At 46.1% G+C, this 27,727-nt stretch overlaps 1 protein-coding gene across 22 annotated transcripts in view; it reads left to right on the plus strand.

The window, feature by feature from the left end:
- The window catches only part of PIEZO2 (piezo type mechanosensitive ion channel component 2), a 303,672-nt gene that overhangs the window by 230,786 nt on the left and 45,159 nt on the right, over positions 1–27,727 (plus strand). For 12 of the 22 annotated variants that reach the window (XR_014807531.1, XR_014807532.1, XR_014807533.1 and 9 more), the window contains 12 exons: positions 807–1,007; positions 1,812–2,016; positions 2,099–2,200; positions 3,248–3,413; positions 5,330–5,573; positions 7,942–8,038; positions 9,317–9,476; positions 13,068–13,157; positions 15,452–15,573; positions 16,593–16,664; positions 21,139–21,245; positions 26,304–26,418. Coding sequence is in view for 16 of the 22 variants with exons in the window: in XM_084964036.1 (XP_084820162.1) it covers positions 807–1,007; positions 1,812–2,016; positions 2,099–2,200; positions 3,248–3,413; positions 5,330–5,573; positions 7,942–8,038; positions 9,317–9,476; positions 13,068–13,157; positions 15,452–15,573; positions 16,593–16,664; positions 21,139–21,245; positions 26,304–26,418 (1,681 nt within the window). In the remaining 6 variants the exon portion in view is untranslated. Of the gene's footprint in view, positions 1–806; positions 1,008–1,811; positions 2,017–2,098; positions 2,201–3,247; positions 3,414–5,329; positions 5,574–7,941; positions 8,039–9,316; positions 9,477–13,067; positions 13,158–15,451; positions 15,574–16,592; positions 16,665–21,138; positions 21,246–22,720; positions 22,820–26,303; positions 26,419–27,727 lie in introns of those variants that run through there. The other 10 variants (XR_014807528.1, XR_014807530.1, XR_014807529.1 and 7 more) reach the window with 2 other exon arrangements.

Here is a 27,727-nt window from a genome sequence, read left to right on the forward strand (position 1 = left end):
CTCTTTTAGACACCAGGAAAAAAATACTGAGTAAATTATAGCAAACTGTCAGCAGTGATTATTTCTGGCAAGTAGGTACAGCATGACAAGAAATGTTTGCCATATAAATTCTGTTTCTCTACAAATTTTAACAAAGGGTATATATACATATATTAGATTTAGAGGTAACCAAACAAAAAGAGCGTATCATTGAAAAAGGAATTTTGATTGCAAATTGTTGTAACAAACATCATGAAAGCAATATTCAGATTGTTCACGTTTTACTCTGGTGGATAATGCTGACAATGTGCTTAAAACCTTTGTACTTAACTCCCAGAATTTTAATGTGTGCTAATAAGCATCCCATTTTTCTTTGTGTAGCTTCCTATTTTTTCTCATAGGGAAGATATGGTTTGTAATGCCCAAAAGATGCCCACCATGAAGAGCTGTTACAAGGATAAAGCAAACTTCCTTGAAAAGGGTTCTAATGCCAGGCCTTAACATAGTGTCTGGCACATAAATGTAAATTATATCATCATCATCACTATTATTATTTTATGGAATGACCAACACCAGTCTGTGGTCTAGAGGTTCTAGTTTCTATTATCATGGAAATTATTCTGATCTACGTGTTGGCCACGCTACCCTTGTGCCATAAAACAGGGAGAATGAGCATTGAGTTCAAGACTATTTTTTACAGAGGTGGGATTTTATAGAACTCGGTCCTTTTCAGCATCAGGCATGGAATAGATGGTTTGCGGTAGGTTTTGTTGAAATGACTGTGTCATAAAGCATGTGACTTCCCCCTGCTCTTTCCTTGTTTCTAGAACAACCTCCTGATGCTGGCCATTCTGGCTTTCGAGGTCACAATCTACCGCCACCAGGAATACTACCGCGGTCGAAACAACCTCACAGCCCCTGTGTCTAAAACCATCTTCCACGACATTACAAGGCTGCATCTGGATGACGGGCTTGTTAACTGTGCCAAGTATTTCATAAACTACTTCTTCTACAAGTTCGGGCTAGAGGTGAGTCTCCTGGCTGACCTGTCTCTTTTCTGTAAGAATTCCAGCAGCTGCTTTGGGCCAGGTGGCTGCTGAGGTCACTTCATTGCACATCTCCTAGGATCTGGGAGATGCCACTGAAGGGTCAGCCTGGCAGTGGTGGGCCTGGCCTCTCAGGACCCTGTCTTACAGATGCGGGGATGTCACATGTGGACACATGGATGTCCATTGTGTGCCTTCCAAATGTGTGACCTTAGCCAGACACACTGTTGTGACCTGGTGGTGTGGTCTGCCTGCCCGTGGTAGGATGTTTTTCATGGTGAGGTCTCGGCCATAATTCTCTTCACCATTTGAGGTGGTTTCTTATGAAGAGTGACCAGGTCAGGAGTTCCCGTTGTGGCTCAGCAGGTTCAGAACCCGACATAGGGTCCACGAGGATGTGGATTCAATCCCTGGCCTCACTCAGTGGGTGAAGGATCCAGTGTTTTTGCAAGCTGTGGTGTAAATCACAGAGGTGGCTTGGATCTGGCGTTGCTGTGGCTGTGGTGTAGGCTTCAGCTGCAGCTCTGATTCCACCCCTAGCCTAGGAACTTCCATATGCTACAGGTGCAGCCCTAAAAAAGAAAAGAAAAGAAAAGAAAGCATGAGCTCTCAGTTTTCTGTCTTCGTGATGAACCCTCCCCTGCCCCGAGAGGCAGAGCCGGTGAATAGGTGCAGAGCCCCCAAGGAATGCAGGTCTCTCCCATGGCCCGCTGGAACAGGAGGGGACCGCTGACACCAGTCCCCTGCCCTGTAACCCCGATTTTCTGCCTCTTCATCCTCACACAGACCTGTTTCCTCATGTCAGTTAACGTGATCGGTCAGCGGATGGACTTCTACGCCATGATTCACGCCTGCTGGCTGATTGCGGTCCTGTACCGACGCCGAAGGAAGGCCATCGCCGAGATCTGGCCCAAATACTGCTGCTTCCTGGCCTGCATCCTCTCCTTCCAGTACCTGATCTGCATCGGCTTCCCACCCGCGCCCTGCCGAGGTGAGTGGAACCCCCTCGGGGATGGTGGGGACCAGGGCCACCCCCAGGGGCACCCTGACCCGGCTCTCTCCGTGCCCTGCAGATTACCCCTGGAGGTTCAAGGGCGCCAGCTTCAACGACAACATCGTGAAGTGGCTCTACTTCCCGGACTTCATTGTGCGGCCCAACCCCGTGTTCCTCGTGTGTAAGTGGGGCCCTGGGACTCAGCTTGCTCTCTGTCCGGGGGCTGCGCGTTCACACCCGAGGCCCCGCTGCGCGTTACCATCACAGGAAAGCCGGTCTCCACGCATCTGCATCAGCATCAGCACCACACATCCTCGGTGCCCTCTGTTTGCCCCTTGACATTCGCAGAGTTAATAAACGCTGGAAGCAGCATAGTCACTTTCATCATTTCACCTCCCAACCCACACCCCCTCTCCCCATACACCTCTACCCACCTTCCAGAAGGTGGCCTGGAGGGGGCCGCCTTGTCTTGGGTGAGGTGGTTGCTTCTCGCCGCCCCCACAGACAAACAGACGTACAGACAGATGGAGTAGCTGGAAGGAGGCTGCCAGGTGACACATGCCCTGAGCCCTCCCAGGGGTGGGTGTTGATCCAAAGTTACAGTCGGCGTTCCCACCCAGACCAGTGGGGGTGGGGCTGTGCTGCCTGCACCCTGCGGGTGTGGGGTAAGGGATGACGCCTGGTGGGGGGTGGGGTCTGTGCTGGGCCGAGGCCATGGGGACAGCTCGGTCCTGTCTTCACCCCAGGGGGAGCCGTCCTCCCCTGTTCTCCCCAGCTCCACGACCCCCAAGTTCCAGGAAGCCTTTGCTTACAAGCGAAGGGGGGCTGGAGGGGCAGGGAAGGCGGGGTGCCTGCATCCCCGGCTTGTGAAGAGATAAAGACAAAGAGGACTGCTCGGGGGCCCCTCACAGCTCAAAACTCTGCAGGAAAATACATGCAGACACACGTTTTTGCCTGAGAGATCCTGCAGACTGGTCATCAGCACCTGAGGCTTCCACACACCAACCTGCAAGATAGATCCGGGGACCCTCCCCAAGAGCCCTGGGTCTGTGGTCCTTCTGCATCCCCCTCATGGGCAGGGAGATCAGAATCCAGGAGGAAGTGAACTTGGGGGATGACGGGACTCAGGGAGATGACGAGGAGCCGCTGAGACCCACAGGGCGGCGTCCTCACCTCCGTGGACCCAGAGGAGGAGAGGTGGTCTCAGCGCCCCCTTCTCTCTTGCCAGATGACTTCATGCTGCTTCTGTGTGCCTCCCTGCAACGGCAGATTTTCGAGGATGAAAACAAGGCCGCTGTGCGGATCATGGCAGGTGACAACGTGGAGATCTGCATGAACCTGGACGCGGCCTCCTTCAGCCAGCACAACCCCGTCCCCGACTTCATTCACTGCAGGTGATGCAGAGCCCCTTGGAAGGCGTGTCCCCTGGAGCCCGGGCCCCTGCCTCCCCGACCTGGAGAGCTGACCTGCTGATGGCATACCTGGGCCCAGAAACACGGGACCCAGTGGCTCAAGGGTCTGGAAGCTGAGCCATGAATTATCCCCTGTCCTCCAGGGATGGCCCTCGGTAGCTCTGGAAAGCAGCCAGGGCCCTGCAGCCCAGCCACCCTTTAGCCCAGGACAGCACAGGCCTCTCACTGCCCAGGGGTCCCGAGGCTCCTCCCCAGACCACGTTGGCTGGTGTTTCCAGTTGTTCCCACAAGCTCAGTTCTATGATTCCCAGGTCATGGCTGGGCAGTTGAGCTCAGGGCTCCTGGAGGTAGGGTTAACAACTGCAGGCAAGGAAGGGAAAAGTATGGAAGACACGCCAGTGCCCTCATATGCATGCATTTGCACACACACAAACACACTCAAAAATACCAGCAGCCCAACTCCATGAACTTCAAACCACACATGGCAAGAGGCACTGTGGCTTTCAGATCTCCCACCTGGGCTGTCACCGACTTTTCCAGTGTGACCCCAAGATGCTGAGAAACACCAGCATCATATTCACTCTCCTTTGTGCATGAAGTCAAGGATGGGTGTAATATATTTTATTTTTTTTATTTTATTTATTTATTTATTTATTTATTTATTTATTTTGTCTTTTTGCCATTTCTAGGGCCGCTCCCGAGGCATATGGAGATTCCCAGGCTAGGGGTCGAATCGGAGCTGTAGCCGCCAGCCTACGCCAGAGCCACAGCAACGCGGGACCCGAGCCGCGTCTGCAACCTACACCACAGCTCACGGCAACGCTGGATCATTAACCCACTGAGCAAGGGCAGGGACCAAACCCGCAACCTCATGGTTCCTAGTGGGATTCGTTAACCACTGCGCCACGACGGGAACTCTGGGTGTAACATATTTTAGAAAAGAAATCATGGAAACATTGAAAAGCGCTGAGTATTTTCCTCTGAAAAGAGTAAAGTTCACGAGTTTGCTCGTGTGACATTCCTCTAAGGTGTAACTTGTTGCCTAATATGCTGGACAGTGTGGCATCTATTTTATCAAAAACTTATTAGCTCCCACAGACTAACTTCGTTTGTCAAACATCTGACCACAGTTGGTTCTTCCGTGCTTCTCCCCAAACCCGGGAAGAGAAACAACCAAAGTAAAACCTCCCAAACTGAGAGGCTCTAGCTGAGTGACTAGTGGGACACATCCTGCAGGTGCCCTTTCTGCTGGATGCAGCCCAGGCCAGGGAAACTCCCACCACTGGAGAAGGGAGGCCTGGACCCCTGCCTCGCCTCCCATCAGGAGGTCAAAGTGGGGAACAGATCTTGACTCAGCCCAGGGCCAAGAGTTAGACGGAGCCTGAACACCCCAGATTCTGTCTGCCAGAATTTCGTCTCATCTAAAGGAGAAGTTTTCATCTCTAGTAAAACCTTTGCATTTGTTTTAATCTGTTAATTTCCAGTTCATGGAAAGGGTTCTGTTCCGAACTGTTCTCTTGCTCCAGGAGGCATCTATATTTTAGAATGTTCTCGGCCACATGATTATTCCTGCCTCCACAGAAAGACGGGGCTTTTGAGACCTCAGGGAGTGGGCAGAAATGTTGCCGTTTGGGGGACGTTTGGCCCCAATTCAGGAGATGAACAACACGCCCATGGTGTTTTCATAAGTTGTCGCTCTGTCCATCACTAACTGGGTAGGGGTGCCCTGTGGACCAGGAGAGGGTCAGGGAGAGAAGGCCGCAGGGCTCCCGGTCTGGCCGGAACCGAGCTCTCACATAGAGGCGGGAGGAGAGGGCAGACTTGCTTGCTGACTCGAGCAGAACCTCCCTGCTTGATGCATGTCATTGTTCGTGTTGGCCTTTGGTTTCGTCCTCCAGGTCGTACCTGGACATGTCCAAAGTGATCATCTTCAGCTACCTCTTCTGGTTCGTGCTCACCATCATCTTCATCACCGGGACCACCAGGATCAGCATTTTCTGCATGGGGTACCTGGTGGCCTGCTTCTACTTCCTGCTCTTCGGGGGCGATTTGCTACTGAAACCCATCAAGAGCATCCTACGCTACTGGGACTGGCTGATTGCATACAACGTGTTTGTGATCACGATGAAAAACATACTGTCAGTAAGTGGCATCTGCCGCGTGACAGATTAGTGATTTCAGTGCACGAGTAAATACTCCGTTCAGTGGTTATTGAAAGCCTGTTGCTCTGCCCATTACATTGCTCTTAAAAGCCCCAGATAAGATGCTGGCAAACTCAGAGTTCAAATGACCGCGTATCACTCTTTGCTTTGCTGCATTAAGCAGAATCCTTTTTGCTCATTTCCATCTGTCAAGGACAAGAGCATGTGCATTCGCAGGAATAAAGTGTGAAATGTATTTTATTAATTAAACTCCATCCCTTCTAGGAACTGGGTGCCTCTTCTGCAGTGTGCTGCAATGTGGCCCTTTTATGAGCTGAGTCTGTCATGGAAGCTCTTCCAAATGATAACCTGTTGACTAAAAGCAACTCTTACCTGGGAAGAGCTGGGGAAGAGTAAACAGTATGGACACGAGCATCGGCGGCTGGGCTAGGAATCAGCTAAGACAGTGGAGGTTGAGGCAAACACCTCCCCTCCACGAAATGTGGCTGCTTTGCTATTAAATATCCATATTCAAGTGACGAGGTAGCTCCTGACTGCAAGGCATCCCAGAGCCACACAAAATCTTTTAGGCCCCAAAGACACCTTTTAAGTTATTTATTGTATCAGGGAGTTAACAGCTACCTTTCACGAGCTAAGGAGTTAGTACAACTCCAGCTCCAACACAGAGGTAACCCCAGGCCCCACACTTCGCAGGTGTAATTGACATAGCGGTGGAAGAATGGGGATGCACGATGTCCTGCTTCCCCTATCTCTGTTCCCCCATCTCAGTTCTTAGAGACAAACTTACCAGGCAACTCTACTAGAAAACATTTGTCTTTTTTTTTTTTTTTTTTTTTTTGGCCCCTACGTTGCTATGTTTAGAGGTCTCGGGAGGCCAAGTCTATGTAACCATGAGTCTCTATTTAAAGATTTTATTTGGCCTCCAATCCTTTAAAATGTTAAGTTTCTAGCTGATAGTAAATATGGTTTCTCTTCCTCAGTTCAACCCCCCCGTGTTTGTTTGCACGTGGGATAGTGTTGAGGAGGGGTGGGGAGGGGATGAGACAGGACCAGAGGTCACCCCTTCCTTCCAAAGCCGGTCTGATGGGGAGAGGTCTGTGGCTGGAGGCTGATCCCAGCAGCTGTTCCCTGGAACGAGTGTGGCCACAGAGTCCACGGATTTGTTCACTCACTCATTCGTTCTGTAATCCTGTGTGGCAGACCTGTCCTTTGCTAGCACTGCTTTATATTTGAACAACCAGAGCTGAATAGTACTCAGATTTTACCCTTAAGGAATTCACATTCTGAAGGAGAAGATAGACATTCTTATAAATAATCATTGTACAATCTGTTACTGCTAATCATCACAAATTTTTAGGAAAACAGTACAAAACAGAATGCCTAACACCTTGCCTCGGTAAATTGGAAGGTTTCCTGGAGGCAACACCCTGTGAACCTCGAAGGACAGATTCAAGGATTCAAGGGTCCAGGGAGCCAAAATGGGAAGGATATTCCCCAAGGAGGAGGCTGTTTTTCAAACCCTTGGGTTGTGAACTTAACTGTGACAAGAAATCACTGTTAGGAGACAACCACACGACGGTCAACATGGAAATCTCCTTTACTCAGAGTATCGGCTGAAAAAGAATTAGCTCAAACACATAATTCTTTTCCTGCTCTGAGAACTGCACCAGGCAGCTTACGTCTGTGACCATCTCCAGGCAAATAGCACACGCTTAGGAGCTCAGCAGAAATGAATCTGATTAGCATCCATCAGGACACAGGTTCCCTGGCCTCATTCAGTGGGTTAAGTATCTGGCATTGCTATGAGCTGTGGTGTAGGTTGCAGACGCGGCTCGGATCCCGAGTTGCCCTGGCTGAGGTGTAGGCGGGCAGCTGGAGCTCCAGTTCGACCCCTCGCCTGGGAACCTCCACATGCTGCAGGTGTGACCCTAAAAAAAAAGACAAAAAAAAAATAGTACAGGCTTAATACACCTAACTCATGAGGAGCTAACTCTGCCAGAATCCAAGTCCTAGATCAGGGTTCATCCGTTTGCTATCACAGAGTTAGGCTTGTTTCCAGTGTGGCCTCAGGCTTCTCCTCTGAAATAAGAGGTGCTTCCCATACAGAAAGCATCACACAGCGCCTCCTTCTTCCCCTCCTCCTGTCCCTTTGCTCCTTGGGTTTGACTGCCCAGGAAATGAGGCATCAAGCTCTGTGCCCAGTGGGGGCTGGATTGGGGGCACTGTCCACCATTGGGAGCAGTGAGGCTTCAGGAATTCCTGTACATGTTGGGTATTGGGATAACGAGACATCAGCCTTTTTTTCCAGGTGTGAGTTTCTGAGTATACCTTTCCCATTTGTTTTTCAGATAGGAGCATGTGGCTATATTGAAAAGTTGGTTCAGAACAGCTGCTGGTTGATCCAAGCTTTCAGCTTGGCCTGTACCGTCAAGGGCTATAAAATGCGTAAGTGTGAAAAGCGAATTTGGGGGTGCAGGACAAGGAAGGAAAGGCAGTGGTCTTGTTCTCATTTAAACATTGGATCAGGAGTTCCTTTCGTGGCGCAGTGGTTAACGAATCCGACTAGGAACCATGAGGTTGCGGGTTCGGTCCCTGCCCTAGCTCAGTGGGTTAACGATCCAGCGTTGCCGTGAGCTGTGGTATAGGTTGCAGACGCGGCTCGGCTCCCGCGTTGCTGTGGCTCTGGCGTAGGCCAGTGGCTACAGCTCCGATTCGACCCCTAGCCTGGGAATCTCCATATGCCGCGGGAGCGGCCCAAGAAACAGCAAAAAGACAAAAAAAAGAGAAAAAAAAAAAACAACAACAACAACAACAAAAAAAACATTGGACCAAAGCACCTAAAGAGAAAAGATAAAAGGGACTTTCAGTTCCCTGTCTGTATAGAGCTGGAAGCTTATGTTGCGCTGGGAGTCTGTCGTCAGGATGGGCCCCTCCAGGCATCTTTGACAATATTCTACAAACTTCCCATCCCGGCAGGTCTGGGGGTTGGGTGTGGTCAATGCAGCTCCCTGAACTTCCCTGAGTTATGATGGGAAGGCTCACAGAAGCCCACACACACCTGTGGCTGTTGCATTGGGGTCTTGGGCACTAAAATAGCTCTGCCTCCAGACTCCCCAACCCCCCGCATAAGCTCAAAGACCCTCCTTGGAAAGACAGTTGGGGGAGCAGCAGGGTCTCTGGAATTGGACCCCCACTTCCACCCCATTGCCTCTCGCACCAGAACCCTGGACAGCACCTCCCATCCTCTATGGCACCCAGGATGGGGCCTTGGACGTGACACTCTCCCGACTCTGGCTTCCAATTCAGGTTACATGTTGGTCTCCATAAAGAGGCACTGAAGTATGTTCTGATCTTAGATGCCTCTCCTTCCAATAGACCCAGCTGCTCTGCCATTTACTCCTGGGTAGAGTCCATTCCCAGAACAGGTGTCTTTTTGTACAAGAGATTCCCGTTGGCACTGGGACGTGCAGATGCTGCTTCTCCATGGCCCTTACGGGGGGAAAGGGTCCCCTTCCATCCTGTGCCTTACATCACCAAGAGCTCACTCGGTGGTCAGCTTTATGAACCAGTGTTGATATTGGATTTGAAGTGTGTGCCCTCGGCTGTGAATAAATTCACTCGGGGAGTCGTTGCATCGGAAGGTTTCCCAAATCTGGTCACACCACACATTTTATGAAACAGTAGTAGAAATGGATGCTCACTTTAATTTTTTTTTTTCTGCAGCTGATGATGATTCCTCATGTAAACTACCCAGCGGGGAAGCAGGGATTATTTGGGACAGTATATGTTTTGCCTTCCTCCTGCTGCAGAGAAGAGTTTTCATGAGCTACTATTTCCTACATGTCGTGGCGGATATAAAGGCGTCACAGATCCTGGCATCGAGGTAGGTCAGGCCAAGAATTGAGGTCAGGCCAAGAAACCCGTCTGGGAGTGAGGCAGCTCTATGCTTTCCCTCAGAGCGTGCTTGTACAACCCACAAGACACGAGGAAATTCCTTCTGGGAAAACTGATCCAAGGAAGCTTTAGCCCAAGGACTTTCAGACCTAAAACAAAGAGTAACAAGCAGGTCTGTGGGGGGAGGCAGACCTTAGGAGGATTGGGATACCCTCGAAGGTCAGAGACTGGCTGGTCATCTTGTCCCTCGGTCCAGACCTCGTCACTGCCCTTCTGGCCTTGGTCAGAACAGGAACAGAAGCTGCTGTGGTCTGGCAGCTGGCAGTCTTCCCCCTCGCTGCCTCCCTTTTAAGAAGAAACTCCTAAAAATAGAGAAAAACGTAAGCATCTATTATTTTTCAGATCATAGGCAGAGGAGGGGGTCACTCCAGCCTCACTCACAACCAGGCTCTTTGTCTCGCCTTATTTCCTTCCTTTCAGGCTCTTTCCCCAAAAACCTGGTTTTCTCTTCTCTGGCCATTGGCACTATTTGACTGTTGCTTTCTCCTTAGATCCCACCCTGTCCCCATGTTCTGCCCCCCCTCTTATTATAGGCTTAGGGGGGAAAACTGGGAAGAGAACTGGGTATTGAAGAGGACATCACTGAGATGGGAGCCAGGGCCGGCAGGATGATCCCCAAGGACGAGCCTATCACCGAGACGCTGGCCTTGCCTAGGTCCCATCAGACCCGTGGTGTCGAGTGACCTGATTAACATTAGTTCATATCAATTGCCAATATCCATCATACTGCCAATATCCATCATTCTGATTTGTGGTTTAAACAAAGGCAGCTCTTTTATACCACCAGGGATCCCAGAGCCTATTTCTTCTCTGCTCAGGAGAAGCAAAGTGTTTATTTCAAAGGTCCATTTATAGGGGGTCCCCAGCCTTTGTTAACTAACTTGGAGCCAAATAGAAAGAGGACCCAGTTGGGCTCCTGCATTTAACCTGAGGAGCCTTGCTGCATCCTCAGCGCCCACCACAGAGATGGACACTACTCTTCATTTAGGGATAGTACTGACCTGGGAATGTACCGCCGTAATGGTTTTTCAGTGGTAAATGGACATCATTTTCAGAGCAGAGCACAATGTCTAGTCGAAATAGTAACCTTACTTACCTGCGTGTATCAGCAGGTACTTTTTGCTAGTAAATGCATCTTTTTTTGCCTCCCCCTTATATTCGGTCCTTAGACATTCAGGACACAGTAATAAGCTATTATCTTTTTTTTTTAAGTTGTCGCACTTATTCAGAAAGCATATTATTCCTGTTACAAAAACTGGTGGCTTTGGTTCAGCACGCAGCTCATGCTTGTCAACGCAAAGACCTGTCTTAATAAGCATTGAACTCACAATGGAATTTCCAAGGAATGAACATTCATTCATTCGCTCATCCATTTGTTTGATGCCTACTATGTTGCGAGGGGGGCAGAGGCTTGCCCTGCCCTCTGAGAGGCTGCAGGCTGATGGGGAGATGAATGCATCAAGAAGCCGTTACAATGCATGAGACCGATGGGACTCAGGAGACATTTGGGAAACTGGGGTTGCATTAAGGGTATACAGCTACCTGCAGGATGGGACCCTAGGCAGCCTGGTGTTCTGAGCTGTAGCCTGTGGGATGAATAGGAACGAGGGCGGGGGCAGTCACATGCAGTCATTGGGGAGAGGGGTTTCATTGAGGAAAGGGAAGAAGCTTGGAGTGGCTGAAACAGACGTGAAGATGTGAGAGCTCAGCTGGAGGGGAGGAGAGGCCAGATGATCAGGGGCCTGACAACCGTGTTTGTGACACTAAAAGTGGCTGTCCTTGCTCTTCGGAAGCTCACTCTGCTTGGGGGTGAGGACGGATGGGATTAAAGCAGGACGACAGGCAGAGGGACCAGGTCGGTGGCAGCTCTGATGATCCAGGATGGAGAGGATGGCCAGGACTGGGAGGGGGTGAATTCAGAGAGCTCAGAGGGGCAGTTGGGGCAGCTGAAAGGGGGATGGTGGTGGGAATCTGGGAGGAGGAGAGGCCGCTGTGCCCAGGACTCTGGCCTCAGTGTGGGGGTGGGGGTGGGCAGGGTCTGAAGAGCTCTTGGCTGGGAGGGAAGAGAGGCTACAACTGTGGGATGCCGGTCTCATGACCTTGTGACATGCAGCCCATTGGGGAGCCGGTAGGCCTTTGAGGGGACGAGTGTGCAGGTGTCAGGAAACTTAAGGGTCATTGTTACAGGAACTGCCTGGAGAAGATGTGGGGATGAAGAGCCTGGGGAGCAGTCACATGTAAGAGGTGGGGTGGAGAAGAGGCTGCAGTGAATACCGGGAGTCTGAGCGGAAAGAGCAAAGGGACGTAGGCTCTCGGGGGCCCTGAGGAACTGCAGAGGCTCAGCACCTGAGATACACAAAAAAGGGGCTGAACACTGAACAGTGAAATCAGTGACCTCAACAGGTGGAGTCCAAGCCCAGCACCGCTGAGCTGAGGCTGAAGTGAAGGCTTAGGGACAGAGTCTGCAAGATGTTTGACTGCAGGGGCAGTGATGCCAGGCTGTGCAGAGGAAACTGTGGGGTGGGGTGGTCCTTTTTCTAAGATTAGCAGGGTCTGAGCATGTTTGCCTCTCATGGGCAGGATGCAGAGGTGACGGGAAGGTCGAGATGCAGGAAGTCAGGGCCCCTTGGTCTGCAGGTGGGGAGGGACTGAGCCCTGGTGGGCCTTGGGTGGAGAACGCCACCTCCTGCATGGCACTGCCAGTTGGGGGGGTGCCCACAGGATGGGTGACGGGGAGCTGAGCGAATTGTGGCCTTGTCGTGACTTTGTTTTCCTAGGAAGTAGGAGGCTCAATCACACGAGGAGTGAAAAACCCTGGACAGAATTCTGGTTTCAGAAAAGTGTAGAGTTGAAACAGCTTCTATAAAAAAGCAGGCTTTCTGCAGAGTGTTGAGGCGCCAGGGATCCTCCGTCCAGTCCTGTGTTTCTGCTCCACTGATGGCCCATCACCCTACTGGCTTCCTGCAGATGTGACATCTGCCAGGCTGGATGGATGGACAACAGTGGGACAGAGTAGAGGATATTAAGAGGGTGATGAGATCTATGGTGACTCCAAAGTGGGCTTGAGGAGTGAGAAGGAACAAAGAGGTGTAAGGACAAGAGGGAGGAATCAGAGGGAGGAGCTGCACCGCAGGTCCGTTGCATGCCTTCCTTGGAGAAAACAACCTGAACTCACCCCTCCTGGCAGGTGTCTCCTCATGGGTTGACGTCACGAGGTTGTGAGGACCCCTTGCTGGGGGACGGGTTGAAGAGGCCTTGACGATCTCAGAAACATGCTTTTTAACAACCCTGCCCATACCCGCCCCACCCCTAGGTTGCGAGCAGCCCTTCCCTGCAGAGGAGATGGAGGCTTGTATCCATCCAGGGCCTTTTTAACCAGCTTATGACTCCCACACCAACCAGGGGTCCTCAGGCAGCTGCCCCCAAAGAGATGTTTTCTAGCCCTGGGTGACCATTTTCAGGGGAAGATGGGTGACAACGATACAAAGGCTCATTTATTCTGTTTCTGATCTTCCTTTAGAGGGGCTGAACTTTTCCAGGCCACTATTGTAAAGGCTGTAAAGGCAAGAATTGAGGAAGAGAAGAAGTCAATGGACCAGCTGAAGAGGCAGTAAGAATGCTCTCCTTTCACTTGGGGTGTGCCAGGTCCCATTCTGCCAGCTCCCGAGGCGTCCACTTGCAGTCACTCTCACAACCGCCCAGAGGTTGCGCTGTGTCGGGCAGTGGCTCCTGCCCCAGAGGGAAATGGAAACAGAAATGGTTCAAAGGAGGTTGTTACCAGGGTGGGGGAGGGGCCGCCCTCCGTGGGCAAGACCATTGCCATAGTAGGTGAGATGCTTACCTGAGCCCCGAGCAGGTCTGTCCAAGGATCTGAACTCCAGTTTCCTGTTTTATTTTTATTTTTTTTTAATGTTAATGCAAACTGGGATTTATTATTTTTTTAATAATTTTTTTTATTTTCCCACTGTACAGCAAGGGGGTCAGGTTATTCTTACATGTATACATTATAATTACACAGTTTCCTGTTTTAAATTAGGCCTCACAATTCCACCTGGGTATTTGTGAAGGTTAAACAAGTTAAGAATGAGACAGAGACTTTCCCAAGAACACCCACTTGGAGTAAAACCCATCATATCTGTGGGTTACATGAACAAATGCAGAGTCCATGGAAGGATCTTTAGGGATAATATAATCCTGTTTGTTTGGGAAGAAACAGATGGCCCATGTATGAAGTGATTTAAAATCCACTGCTCCTCAGAGGCAGCACTGGAAGCACACCCCAGATTTCCCTGCATCCAGTCCAAGTCCTTTCCCACCACACCATTCTGGAAAAGTCAAGTCGTGGACTGCCTCCACCCAGGAGATTTAAGAAGTCTTATTTTTTTAAATGAGCACACTGAAATTAATAATTTTCTTGGAGTGAGATCTCTAGCAGTAAGTGGAACTGCTGAGGACGGCAGCCCCTCATATGTATCGGGCCAGGTTTAACAGCTGATGGCCACAGAATTCACGACCTAGCCACTTTCTCCAGAGAATGGACCTACTCTGTCAGCCCCCCAGGAATATTTCCTGAGTTTGCTAAGCCTACTTCATTCCATTCTGACCTCATTTCCCAGCTTTTTCCTCCCGTGCAAAAATATTTGCCAATATAAATTATACTATCCCATAGCATGGTTATTTTCACAAAGATATGAGCTATAGAAGTTCCCATTGTGGCTCAGTGGTAACGAACCCGACTGGTATTCATGAGGACATGAGTTTGATCCCTGGCACCGCTCAGTGGGTTAAGGATCTGCCATTGCCATGAGCTGTGGCAAAGGTTGCAGATGCTGCTCAGATCCGGCACTGCTGTGGCTCTGGTGTAGGCCAGCAGCTACAGCTCCAAATCGACCCCTAGCCTGGGAACTTCTGTATGCCGCAGGTGCAGCTCTGAAAAGCAAAAAGAGAGATGAGCTATATAAATATATATAATGAAAGTGCAATATGGTAAAACTTCTATCATTATTTCTAGCTTTCTAAATGAGGTCTAGGAAATAAAAAATATGGACTCACGTTATGTGTCCATAATTTCCTGTAAGTGAGACCTGTTACTAAAATTCACTGGATTTTTCTATTTGTTTAAGAACGCATCCTCTCAAATGAGAGGTCAGAATAAAACAGAATTAAGGCAACGATCATTGCAAAAGACAAAATGAAACTGTTGTGTAAACTGCACAAAGCAGAAATGTCACTTCAATCAGTTTAAAAACTTGAGCAATAGATCCAGAATTTTAAGAAACTAAATTAAGAAATGAAACATTTCAAAAGGACAGAGCTTGGAAATAAAGTTCAGCATTGCAGTTTCTGAATAGACTTCCTGAATAAACAGACAAAAAGCTGCAATACTGCATTTTTCCAGATCCAGTAAGCGATTAGACTTGACACTGAGAAGAGTCAGAGTGTCCGGTGGAATATACACGAACATTTGAGGAGCAACTTGCCATTTACAAAACAGGTCTCACACTTAATACATCTTTTCATTCAATTTTCACAACTGGCTGAAGTATTCAATATTAAAAATAAAAACCAAAAATATGCCAAACCTGAGAGAACAAAGGATTTACATTTCATACTGTGCTGTCTTCAGCATGGCTTTGGTACAAGGTATAAGTGGACGTGAAATATTTCACATCAAGCAATGGCATAATTGCTATTCATCATATCACTGAGCTATGTAGCACAAAATAACATGGGTATTTAAAAAAACAGAAAATTAGAAAACACAAAGAAGACACACTTGTTGCTAAATAAGTAACCACCCTCGAGTCCCAGCTGTGAACCACTCTGTCTAGGGCTTTAGCTGTTTGCATCAAAGTGTAACTATGGGTGTGTTCTTGGCGTTGCTGCTGCTATTTTATTGTGCAGGATGGACCGCATCAAGGCCAGGCAACAGAAATACAAAAAGGGTAAGGAGAGGATGCTGAGCTTGACCCAGGAGTCAGGGGAAGGCCAAGACATCCAAAAACTCTCTGAAGAGGATGATGAAAGTATGTTGAGACATTTCCTTCTTACCTGAGTACCTTGATGTTGAATAAAAGCATGATATTGGGTAGGGCTGTAAAATTTTATCAATGTATCTTTTTAACCCAGCAAGCTGTATGTTCCTTGTGAGTGGGATCCATTTGTTTGTTTTGTAAAAATCCGTGTTCAGTGAATCCATGACTTTACAGGTACCCCATCTTCAGCAAGAGAACGTTAATATAATCTAGCTTCTGTTGCACAAATGTGTTTCTTAAGAAAATAAACGTGAATTTCCTACATTTGTTCCTTTAGGGAAAATATTTAAGATATGCAAACTACTGTTGTCTTTGATTTCTATAAATGTTATCCAAAAATGAAATATGTAGGCATTTGAATAACAGTGGTTAAAATATCATTCAATTATGATCTTTTCCAAAGAAACTTAAGATGAAATCCATATTTATTATATCTAATTATAGATTTATTATATCCAATTAAGTTTAAAAGGTCTTTTTAAAGATGTTTGCATGCTTTTTTATTTGAAGGAAATGGAGAAATAGTGCATGGTATTCTGGTACATACTATCTATTTATCAATAGTAAATTTGTGTTTTCCTAATCATGCATTAAAAGAATCACAAGATAAAATTTTGGTTATTGCAATGTATGCAGTTTCAAAAAATTATTTGCACTAAATTGTTCTATAGTATTAGAGTGATGCTTCTTACCTGTTAATTCCACAGAGAATTCAATGTAAGATGCATTTTGGACAGATAATCTTTCCTTTATGTATTTCTTTATATGCCCTCGGTTAACTAAAAAGAAAATGAAAATGTGGCATTATGTCAATAGCATACTGAATATTTACTGTGTGAAATTGACTGCTGATCCATATAAACTTTTCAGATTCAGTATTTTTTTTTTCCTGACCGCTGATGTACTTTTGCAACGTGTCTAGATTTTGACAATTGAGTTGTTAAAGCGTGGTTTTCAAAGTTTGTTTTCTCACTTCATAAGAATTAATATTTGGACATATTTTATTTTAGGAGAAGCAGACAAACAGAAAACCAAGGGCAAAAAAAAGCAGTGGTGGCGGCCTTGGGTTGATCATGCTTCCAGTAGGTTTTCTTGATCCTCTTACAATTTCACCAATTCTAACCCTTATATCCTTGACCAGAATTCAGGCGTCCCCATGACCTGTGTGTTCCATGCATGGTTTGACGCTTGTGACTTGATAGGGGGTCAGAGTGTAGAACAATTGTCATCTCTGTGAGTCTCTGAGCCCTCCAGGCGGAATCTTCCAGAGCAATCCGCTGATTACCTGATTACCTTGCTGGCTACAGAAAGCTGCCCTACCTGTGTGGCTTACGTGCTCCCATGTACCACCTATGGGCTCAGAAACAAAAGAATTGGCTACCGTGTTATCCAATTCTGCAGTCGAGGGCTCTGCTGATGTGTATTTGTTTCATAGCTGAAAACCTTTACCAAAGATGAGTGTCCGCTCCTCTGGGCACTCTAATTTAAGGAGAATCACTGTATTTGAAGAGTCTGTGACCCTCTTTGTAAGGCACTAGGCGTGAATGCCGACAAGCCTCTCCTCCCTCAATCCCAGAGCTTTGATTTCATTTGCATGGAAGGTTTCTTAGCCATTTATTAAACATAAAGATGAGGACACCTTAAAACGCATTTGCCTTCTCACTCTGCCTCCTCCCCAGTTTCAAAAAAGCTATAAAACCTCACTCCAACAGTTCTACAACTACACTCGAAAACCAGTGCCCAGCATGTGGCCTGGCCTTGGAGGAACCCACGGCTCAGCCGTGACCAATTTGGAGCAAAGTCGAAAGTTTTGAAAAGCAGAACTTGAGAGCCACACAGAATTAGTTCATTCCCTCCCACCCCCACCCCATCACACAAAAAAAGGATGAGGCTTTGGGGAACTCAGTGGCTGCCTTTGCTCTGCTTAGCAAAGGAGATAACAGTCTACTCTTGGAGTTCCTGACATGGCTCAGTGGTTAATGAATCCACCTAGGAACCATGAGGTTGCAGGTTCGATCCCTGGCCTTGCTCAGTGGGTTAAGGATCCGGCATTGCTGTGAGCTGTGGTGTAGGTTGCAGACGCGGCTCGGACCCTGCGTTGCTGTGGCTCTGGTGTAGGCCGGTGGCTCCCGCTCTGATTAGACCCCTAGCCTGGGAACCTCCGTATGCTGCAGAAGTGGCCCAAGAAATGGCAAAAAGTCAAAAAAAAAAAAAAAAAATCCACTCTTGGCTGTCATACCTCTATAATGGCCTTACAATGGAATGAGCCATTTCAGCCTGGCTCCACTTGAATTTGTTAGACTATTGAATAATTATGCATTATCTTGCAACTTACTTACAATGTCTTCAGTCTTTTATTTCTTATATTGTGTCTGGATCACTGTAACGAGTATAATCAGACACAGACTATCATCAAGGCCTGTCAACAGAGTGATATTCAGCATCAGGAGAAAAACCACACGGATCCGAACCTTTCCCCACACCTAATTCTTGGTGTCACTTAGGCCTGGCATTGGCCTTTCACCCAAGCAATAATGTCCTAAAAATCAGCAAACCAATTTCAGAAGGCAATTTTCAAAATTTGCTCAGGAAACCTGGATGTCATCCAGTGTAATCCCGACAGTTGAATTTTAGCATGATGGCATAAAAAAGCCGTGAGTTATGCAGAGCTTCATTTCATTTGCTGCTCAAGGCACAAGACAAAGACTCAAGTTGAAATTCTGTGTGACTTTCATTTATCGTCCCCTGGCGTGTCAGTCACACGAACGGGGCTTGTCGTGCAGACGCTGTGTGCCGATTTCTATCAAGTCACAAGTAAACTGTGCCGATCTTTCTGTTTTTAAAGGGCCCTTTGCTAGTTTAGAGAGACCTATCCATTTCAAAATTGTCGTCCTGATGTCTTGTCCTTGCACCTGAGGTACGTGGCCACTGTGATCACTGTGGTTCTCGCCCTTGCTGATCTCAGCCTTGCACTTTGGAAGGAATTGGATATGGTCTTTGATCATCACCTTATGCGTTGGTTATCCTTGAAAGGACTTCCCTGAAGGTTATTGACTTTAGATTTTCTGATTCATTTCACCCTCATTATATCAAGTTCTTGAAGGCTGGTATCAGACTACCTGTGCCTTATTCCAAAATGTCTAGTGCAATAATGCAGGATGTGTGTCATTCATAGTTTGGAATCTGATTCTGACAGGGGTCTCAAAATTTTCCTACAAAAACAGACTTCTTTTTGCAAACTGGTGAGGAAAGGAAAGGAGCTGATAACTTGGTTTATTTTGTAGACTATGACAAGTTCCAAAACCTATCTTTAGATCTGGAAGGAGTTTATGGAAAGCCCTCTTTCTGATCTCTTGAGTCATTGGGCTTTTAAAGAGATAGTTCTTTGAGGTGCCGAGCGTAAGAATACGTTTCATTGGAATACCCTTGGGTAAATCTGTTGATGATATAGTAATACTGCTATGTTGTTCATATTATTGATTTTTAACGTGGTCTGTAGGTGGCAAACCTCCCACTTCCACATCTATGAGCACACAGACGATCGCATTATTGCTGTTCAATGATACCTTCTCTCCTGGGGACGTGTGCCTCTGCGTCAATTCAGTACAGCCTAAATCAGTGTCAGCCTTCCCTTTATTATCAAATACCTGAAATAAAAGGCCGCGTTTCTGAGGATACAGGATGTTTAAAGTCATTTTCCTGCTCAGTTGTCAGCATCAGCATATACAGACCCAGGCGGGAGGCGGAATCCCCCTAAGGACTCACAAATGTGTATAAAGGGGCCTCTCTACTTATTAGCAGTCAGAACTTCTGAAAATATTCTCTTCATTTCCCTGTTTTGTTTCAATAACAATTTACAAAGGAGTAGGAGACTTTTTTTAACACTTCCTTCTTTTTTCAATGTGTTAATTCCACTTGTCGCATACAAATTGGCAACATTTTTCAGATGATAAAGTCAAAGTTATGATATGACGGACTGGTCCACATGAAAAAAGTTATCGAAGGTATGATTGAATACAATTAAAGCTACTGTTGATTTTAAAGCCTATAATGAGGGTAAAATGTTCAATCCTGGAAATCTCGGTTTTTACCAAATGACCGTGTGACATTCCCGCCAATCTCTGAGCTTATCTGAAGCATTACTTTCATGGTCTTCCCCACTGTCAAACGTAACGCTGTGACTTTGGTTTGTTCTTGCTTATTCTTACCTTATGTTGTATTTGCATTTATTTCCTCAGGCCTGGACCCAGTCCTCCGGGCCTAGTTCTTTCTTCAAAATAAAAATAAAACATTACAGTGCTTCTGTTCAAGGATATAAGGCCCAATTCATTGACTCTATATCTTCATGGATGGAGGCTTCAGACATGTCTGAAATCATGGGCAAAATTATTCACCTTTTGGTCATGTTTAGTGATAGTCAAGCAACTAATTTTCAACAAGCCAAGGTTTCCCATTACCTTACAATGGATAAGTCCAAAAGAGAGCTACAGACATCTGCCCCAAAAGGCACCTCAGCATTTGCAAATGTGAACATGACTTGAAAATATGAATACATTTTCATGCAATGATGGTGCAGTTCTTGTAGCATCAGAAATGCATATGCTGGGTCTCTTTTCCCTGATCAGTTTCAAGTAATGATCAAACAGATAATGATTCCATTCTCACATTTCTTTAAATCTCTGAATATGTCACCTTTCTCTGCTCCCATGCTTAAGACAGCAGTGGTTTTGCAGGGAGAATGTCCGGCAAGGCAAGAACCATCCATATGGTTTGTGCTTTGTCTTATGGTGGGGTCAGTTCTCCTGAAATTTCACTAAGACACTGGGGAGCTTCCTGTGATCCAGAAGCACTAAACCATATGGTCCACGTCTGCCGGGCCTCCGTCTGTCCCATTCTACGTGTAGGAACAGCCAGGGTATGGCAGTAGGGGTTTTGTGGTCATATTCTTTTTTTTTTGGATGTTACTTGCCCATTTCCTCCTCATGACAATGTGCGATTTTTTAAAAAGACTCTTCCAAATGTCCTGCCATCTGTGTTGCATCCCTGTATCTGCACAGTGTGAAGTGAGGTGGAAGACTGGGGACATCAGTTCCTGGTCCTGTGCTGCCCTGATTAGCTTTCGACAGCAATCAGAAGCCATTCAGGCAATACCAAAGTCCCCTCTTCATGGTAGCTTCATCTAAAGGCCCCAGATTGCTGAACTGTGACATGAGAGTGGTTTTCAGTTTCTGGTTACAAAACCAGTTGCTGTGGAGTTGATCTGATGCATCTGGGTAAAAATTACTGTGAAGAGGGAAGAAGATGCCAGATGAACCCAGCAGTGGCCGGGTCTCCGTGGCCTCGACGGGCCTGGTGCTCTGCAGACCCAACCCTGCCAGCACCGCGTAGCATGGCCCGGAGCCAACCCCTCACCTCTCGTGATTCCTCCCTTCCCACGTGTCCTGCTCTGGTCGTTTGCTGGACAGTGGGTGTATCTTTGAGGAAGTATTTCATTAATATGCCTCTGGTTATCTCATGTCTCTTCCAAGAAATAAGTAACTATTTTGTTTTGCTCAGTGGTCAGGAGTGGAGATTATTATTTGTTTGAAACGGATAGCGAAGAGGAGGAAGAGGAAGAATTTAAAAAAGAAGATGAGGAGCCTCCACGAAGGTCAGCGTTCCAGGTAACTATGGGGGTGAGGAAATCATGGCTTTGCTAGTCGAAGGGCTTTTCTTTTCAACAGACTTGATCGTAGGCCTAGACTTCTGTTGTGTCGTAGCTCCCAGAAGCTTCTGATGTACAGCTGAAAACCTGTGTTTCTCAGTGCCTTGTCCTGCTGCTTGCATTCAGCCTTGCCATCATTACTGCAAGAATTCCTGCAAGAAAACCATCCAACCAGGGCTTTGTTCACTTGCATCCAAAAAAAAAATATATATATATATATATATTCTAATGCTCTAAACAAAAATAAGCCTTCCTTGGGTGAACTTTGTTTTGTTGGCATTGCTTTGGGTTGCTTGAGTGGACATCCAGTTTGATAGGTAAAATAGTTGACCATGAAAATAAAAGACTTGCTTTGTTTTGAAAATAAAGGGTCATCTCAGGGTTCCTTCAAATTTCGAAAAGGAGTTTCGTTTGTATTGCTAAAGATTTTAGAATTTATGAAAATCACGATAACCTCCAGTGCCATGCTCACCTTCTCAGCTTAACTGCCTTTCTTTTTCAGAACCTGCAGTATCGTTCTCAGTGATTTAACTTACCTGCCTAGTATCCTGTATCCAGTGACTGTATAATCAGTGCTTGTTAAAGATGTGGGTTTGGGAGTTCCCGATGTGGTGCAGGGGGTTAAGAACCTGACCGCAGCAGCTGGGGTTGCTGCAGAGGCGTGAATTCAATCCCCAGCCCAGTGCAGCAATAAAAGATCCAATGTTGCCCCAGCTGTGACATGAGTCTCAGCTGCAGTTCAGATTCAATCCCTGGCCCAGGAACTTCCATATGCCACAAACGGGGGTCCCTAAAAAAAGAAAGAAGGGAAAAAAAAAGGTGTAGGTTGTCAGTAGAGTTACATGTGGGATGAAAGCTTGATATAGATTTCCTTTACTAAGGAACATGTATAGGACAGAACTGCCCGTTTGTCATCCTCCAGGGACCACAGAGGGCCCTCCCCCAGTCACGTGATGTGTCTGTGAAAAGGTCATTGTCACCTGCTGGCGGGAGTCTTCTCAAGCTGGCAGGTTTCATGCATCCCGTCTTCCCAGTGAAACTGAAGACGCAAATTCTCCCCCAGCCCCCTGGCCCCAGCGCTATCTGTGTGTGTTTTCTGATGACGGCGTCTTCTGTGTGCATGTGTGCAGCTGGCTTGGCGGATACTAACGACCTGACTTGTTTATTTTGACTCCAATGAGCTTTCTCCTAACCCTCACTCTTCGAGCCGCAGAGGACAGTCCGACATGGGCATCGTCACCGTTTCTACCGACTCCATGAATGCGAGACTGTTTTCTTTCTTCCTAACCTATAAGCAGTGTTTCGTTCCAGATTCGATGATTAGCCCCTTTTAACCTAGTTGATGTAATGGTAGAGACGAACTCAGACTGACTTCATAAATGATCAGTGTTCGGTGTTTTCTACTAATTTCTCTTGCTTTGTCCTTCTTTGTAGAGAGCTATTGGGAAGTTTGCATCGGCCATTTTAGCCTTGCCAAAGTCTGTCATTAAACTTCCCAAAACTATTCTTCAGTATTTAATCAGAGCTGCAAAGGTATTTGATGTTTTACTGATGTGTGGTGTGTGACCCTCTGCTCCGTAGACCTTTAGTCAAGCAGACCCTGTCGCCCCAACATCTGCATTTTCCCTGTTCTATAGACCATAAGATGAAGGAATTTGGAGAATTTAAAATGTGAGGCCACCTTCTGCAACAGCTGTTCTGACAAGCCAAATTTCTTATCACGTGATTCTTGGTTTTCAGTTGACCTCAGAGCCGATGAAAGCATAGAAAGAGAAAATGCAGATAACAGATCTAATTTCTGCCCGTTTGGGGTTTTGCCTAAGTCACAGCTCACGTTGAGAGGGTCACATCTGTTGCATGCCTCAGACATGGGGTGTCAAAGTGTGATCTTTTTTCTCAGAAAGCTGGTAAAATTACGAATTAGTTAAAAAAAAACCAAAAAACAAAGGCTCCCTTGCCCCCTCTCTTTGACTCTAACAACTCTGTCTCCCTTGAGTGGATCTCTTCCGGCATCTTCTGTCCTGGGCCCAATTCCTCTCCTCCCTGGGCCGGCCCTCGGGGGCGGTCCTGCTGATTGCAGTGTTAGGGTCATTGGCTAGTTCACCCAGCACACAACAGAAAAGGTCCTGCCACCTGTGCAATGGTCACTTCACCACTGGAAATCATAAATACTGACTCACTTTATAGAAAGCCGTTTCTTCTGCCTTAATCCAGAGCAGACACTTGAACTCCTCCTGGGCAGAGCAAATGGTTTGGATAGGGAAAGAGACCTCTGCGGCTCACATTTTGCCTGGAGGTCTGATTCAAATGCAGGTTGTTTAAATCCAGCCACTTCCAGGGGAACCCAAGATTGTATCCAGCTCCTAGGTGAGGCTTAAGTGCTGGTCTGCCTTAAGGAGCAGCATCCTTCCGAGACTTTTGGGCTCCCTCCCTTTGGAAAAAAATCCTGACTTTTAGTTTAGTGTTCACTGCTGCTGCTTCCCTGGTTTCTTTTCCATTCCCGTTTTATGACTCCCAGATAAGCCTCTCCATCCGAGTCTAAGAACCTAGATGAAAGATTCAATGTGATTATCCTCCATCCTACTTTTAAAGTCTCCTTACCAATAACATAAAGAAGGTTCTGGATCACAACTGAATTAAAGAATATTTTACAAAAATTAAGATCCTGCTTTCTAGATATTCATATTGCAACAGAACAAAGGGTGGGGGGAAAATGTATACATGTAAGAATAACTTGATCCCCATGCTGTACATCGGGAAAAAAATAAAATAAAATAAATAAATAAATAAAGTCATTTCAATTAAGGATCTCCACTTCAATAAACTTCTCTCCTATTTCAAAGATTAAATGCTTTTTTGCACAAGAGGTTTCCAGTCAAAGGAATCCCACCTCCCCCAGCATTTAAGATGCAACCACTGAGGGGGGGAATCAATCTAAGCCCGGGACACAGGCTAGTGGCAGCAGCATCTGGAGAAGCCAGAGGTCAGTTTATGCACATTTTCATGTGTTTTTGTCCTTATGGTCAGTGGTGCGTCTGTCTCATTGCCCAGAGAAACCCATGACACTGGGTGACAGTTCCCACTGCAATGTCAGATTTGGGACATTTCAGAAAGAAACAACTCAATAAGAACTGGGATGTTTCCTCCTCTTTTACAATTGACTCTTTCCTGAAATGCTGCCCTGACCTCTGTCAGATGTTCCTGGAACTGTAAGCTATTTGGACTTACAAACATTGACAGGAAGATCATTTACCTACAAATGAGGACTTATCCTAAGATTCTCTCCATCCCCCCTTCCCTTCTGTTTGCATGATCCAGATGCACACCTCAGTGAGAAAACGTTGGCAGGATTAAGCACCTTAAGGACCATTTAGAGAACCAGGAGCTCCCTTTTAATAAGGCAGCATTTGAATGGTCCCCCTGAAAAGACTCCTTAGAGTCTGTCCTAACCACCCCCCCACCCCTCCTCTCCCCTTACTCTCCCTCCCAGTGTTTTCATTTTTCTTTGGAGCCAGAGACTTGTGCACCATAGACACTCACAAACCCTGAATTACTGTCTTATTCCTACTTCAGCACTCTTGCATTATCGAAAAGCAGTCTTGTAATAACATGTTTTAAGGAAATGTCACTGTATCTCTTAAGTCTGAAAATTTCTTAGGTTTAGCCGTTCAGATATTTTTTCGAGAATCCATATTTTGCTGAAGCAAGTTTGCTTGTTAATGTACTAAACCTCAGAGGTGTTCTTAATAGAACACCTACCATAATAGATAAATATCAACCATAAATAAATGTCTTTTGGGGGGGGTGTGTCCTTCAAATGCCAATTCATCTTCCCAAATTTCAAAATAGATTTTTTGGCATAAAGTAGGATAATTTTTGCCTCCTGAGTTTATGATTCAGAAGTTGTACAGATCTTCCATGTGTGTGAATTGCCCATGAGATTCAGATTTCTACCCATGAAGAAAAAGAAAATGTTCTGTCCTTGTCACCCATGACCTTTACACCTCCACGTGTGGAGGAAGGTGAACCCCTCTTAACTTTTACTGACGTCGCAATGCCGGTGGTTTGCTTACACTGTGTTTTTCAAAGATTTCAGAGATCTGAAAATAATATAGACTAAAATGAAAGTGTCCGGGTTTACAAGCACCCACACAAAATCCTCCTTTAACTTTATCTTTGTACTAGAAAACCCAGCTTCCCTGAGACCAGGTGTGTTTGCAGGTGCATGAAAAGCATGCTGCTTGGCTTGGTGGTTGTAGATGGCTGACTGTGTATCAGGGTTTTCTTTCTGCCCCCTCTGCATGACTTGGGAGACTGGTGGTGGGCGGCCTGTTCAGAATTGCTCTGTTGTGATTATTGGTTATAATATGTTAATGCAACTCTTTTCAGCTCTTGAACAAAAAAAAATGACAAAAGGCCACCAAATGCACCCCAGGTTGCTTTCTGTACCGTTCTGGAAGAGCCCTTTAACCTTAATATTACACTATTTTTTCTCTCCAAATACGAATCCATCCGCAAAGCGCTTTCTCAAGTTGCTGGTAATAGCTGTTACTCACGAGAGACTATTGAATATGCAAAAGTATTTTCCCAAAGTAAAGGAACGAGAGATGGTCGGGGTTTGACTCAAAGTTTATTTGTGCTGGGAGAAAACTAGTGACACTGAGCCAGGCTTCCAGCTTATCCCTGTTGTAGGTGATGCAAGAGAGTCAGTAACTAAGCATCACAGATGGTGGTGGGATGTGGGGACGTGGAGAACAGGTGGCATGTGTAGCTCCAAGGTATCTCATGACTGATACTGAATGAAATACTTCCGTACCACCCGTCTTCGATTTTATTTCCTGAGCATGGATGTAGCACGGGTCAGCTCAGCATATGACGGAATATGAGACAGAGAGGTTAGTTTGTGCTGGGAGAAAAAAAAAAATACTTCTGAAAGTCAGGGTGCTTGGTGTTGGTCCCTTTTCTTTTAATTCAATTTATTTAAAAGCCAGAAAATAATGAAACTCTCTCCCTTCAGTTTGTTTATCAAGCCTGGATTACTGACCCTAAAACCGCACTCCGACAGCGGCGCAAAGAGAAAAAAAGATCTGCAAGAGAAGAACAGAAAAGAAGGAGAAAAGGATCTGGGGAGGGTGAGTGATGTGGGGGGGCAGCAGCTTATAAGCAGCACCCCCTTCTGTACGTTATGTTACCAATAAGTTATGGCATATTATTTAGTAGTTTAAAAAATGAGATGAGGAGTTCCCTGGTGGCCCAGCAGGTTAAGGATCCAGATTTGTCATTGCTGTGGTGTGGGTTTGGTCCCTGGCCCTAGAATTTCTCCATGTTACACGCATGGCCAAAAAAAAAAAAAAAAAAAGAGAGAGAGAGAGAGAGAGCGTGAGAAAGATGGATTACTTTAAACTACCTTGGAGAACAATTCCTGATACATTGTTTAATGAAAAGCATTATGTCACAAACTGGCATGTGCATTAGAATACCATTTATGAAACAAAGGAAACCAAAGTGCCTCCAGACAGTATTTTGCCTTTTTAATGGGTGCATAGAATCACGTATAAATGCAAGAGGAAGATCAAGAAGAATACTTACGTTAATGATGGTGGTGACTTCTGGGGGAAGGGGAGAGACTGAGATTAAGTGTGATGATTAAGGGACCTCTAGATTCCTTATGTTTTGGTTCTTTACAAAGAAAATGTGTATGTAGATTCTTTGTTAAGTTAAAAATGTATTTAAAAAAGAAAAAGCAAGGAAATCATCATTTCTCATGGAGCTCTAATTGCAAAACCCTTCTCCTTTTTGACCCCTCTGTTCCCTGTTATCTCCTAGTATCTCTAATTTTATTTTACCTTATTGGCTTAAAAAGGCAAAATTAAGACACAGGCACTGTAGCACGTCAAGCAATAAAAAAATAGATGCACAGCTGGCTTGGAAAGCTACCCTAAGGCGCCAAATTCTTGCATGGGTTGTGTTCTCTTCCGCCTCTTACCCTCGGCGCCTGTGCCCCTGTGCAGGCATTGATGGCTTTGTTTTTCAAAAGTGAGTTCATGCCATGTACACGCTCCTCTGCTTTTATTATCAGTGTATCATGAACACTTAATCTAATTAAGTATTTATAAAACTATATCATCCTTTTTTAATAGCTGCAAAAGATGCTACAATGTGGATATGCATAATTTATCCAATTATTCCATCACTGATGGGCACAAGGTTTGCTTCCAGATTTTCACCACCATGAGCAATGCTGTCATAGATAAACCCCTGCACAAAAAATTCATATGTAGTCATGCGTGTGTGTTTTCGGTGCAAAGGAAAAAGTCAGGGAGAACATGAACTTTCCACAAAATGGATTGTTAGAAGTGTAATTTCTGGGTTAAAGTGTGTGCTTTTTTTTTACTTTAATCAATATTTTCCCCAGTGATTTTAGAAATTTATAGTCGGAGT

This window comes from Sus scrofa, chromosome 6 (assembly GCF_054392235.1).
Source record: "Sus scrofa isolate SSC_HxYL_T2T_F1_AM1 chromosome 6, Sscrofa_HxYL_maternal_Yorkshire_Landrace_v2.0, whole genome shotgun sequence".
Taxonomy (NCBI): Eukaryota; Metazoa; Chordata; class Mammalia; order Artiodactyla; family Suidae; genus Sus; species Sus scrofa.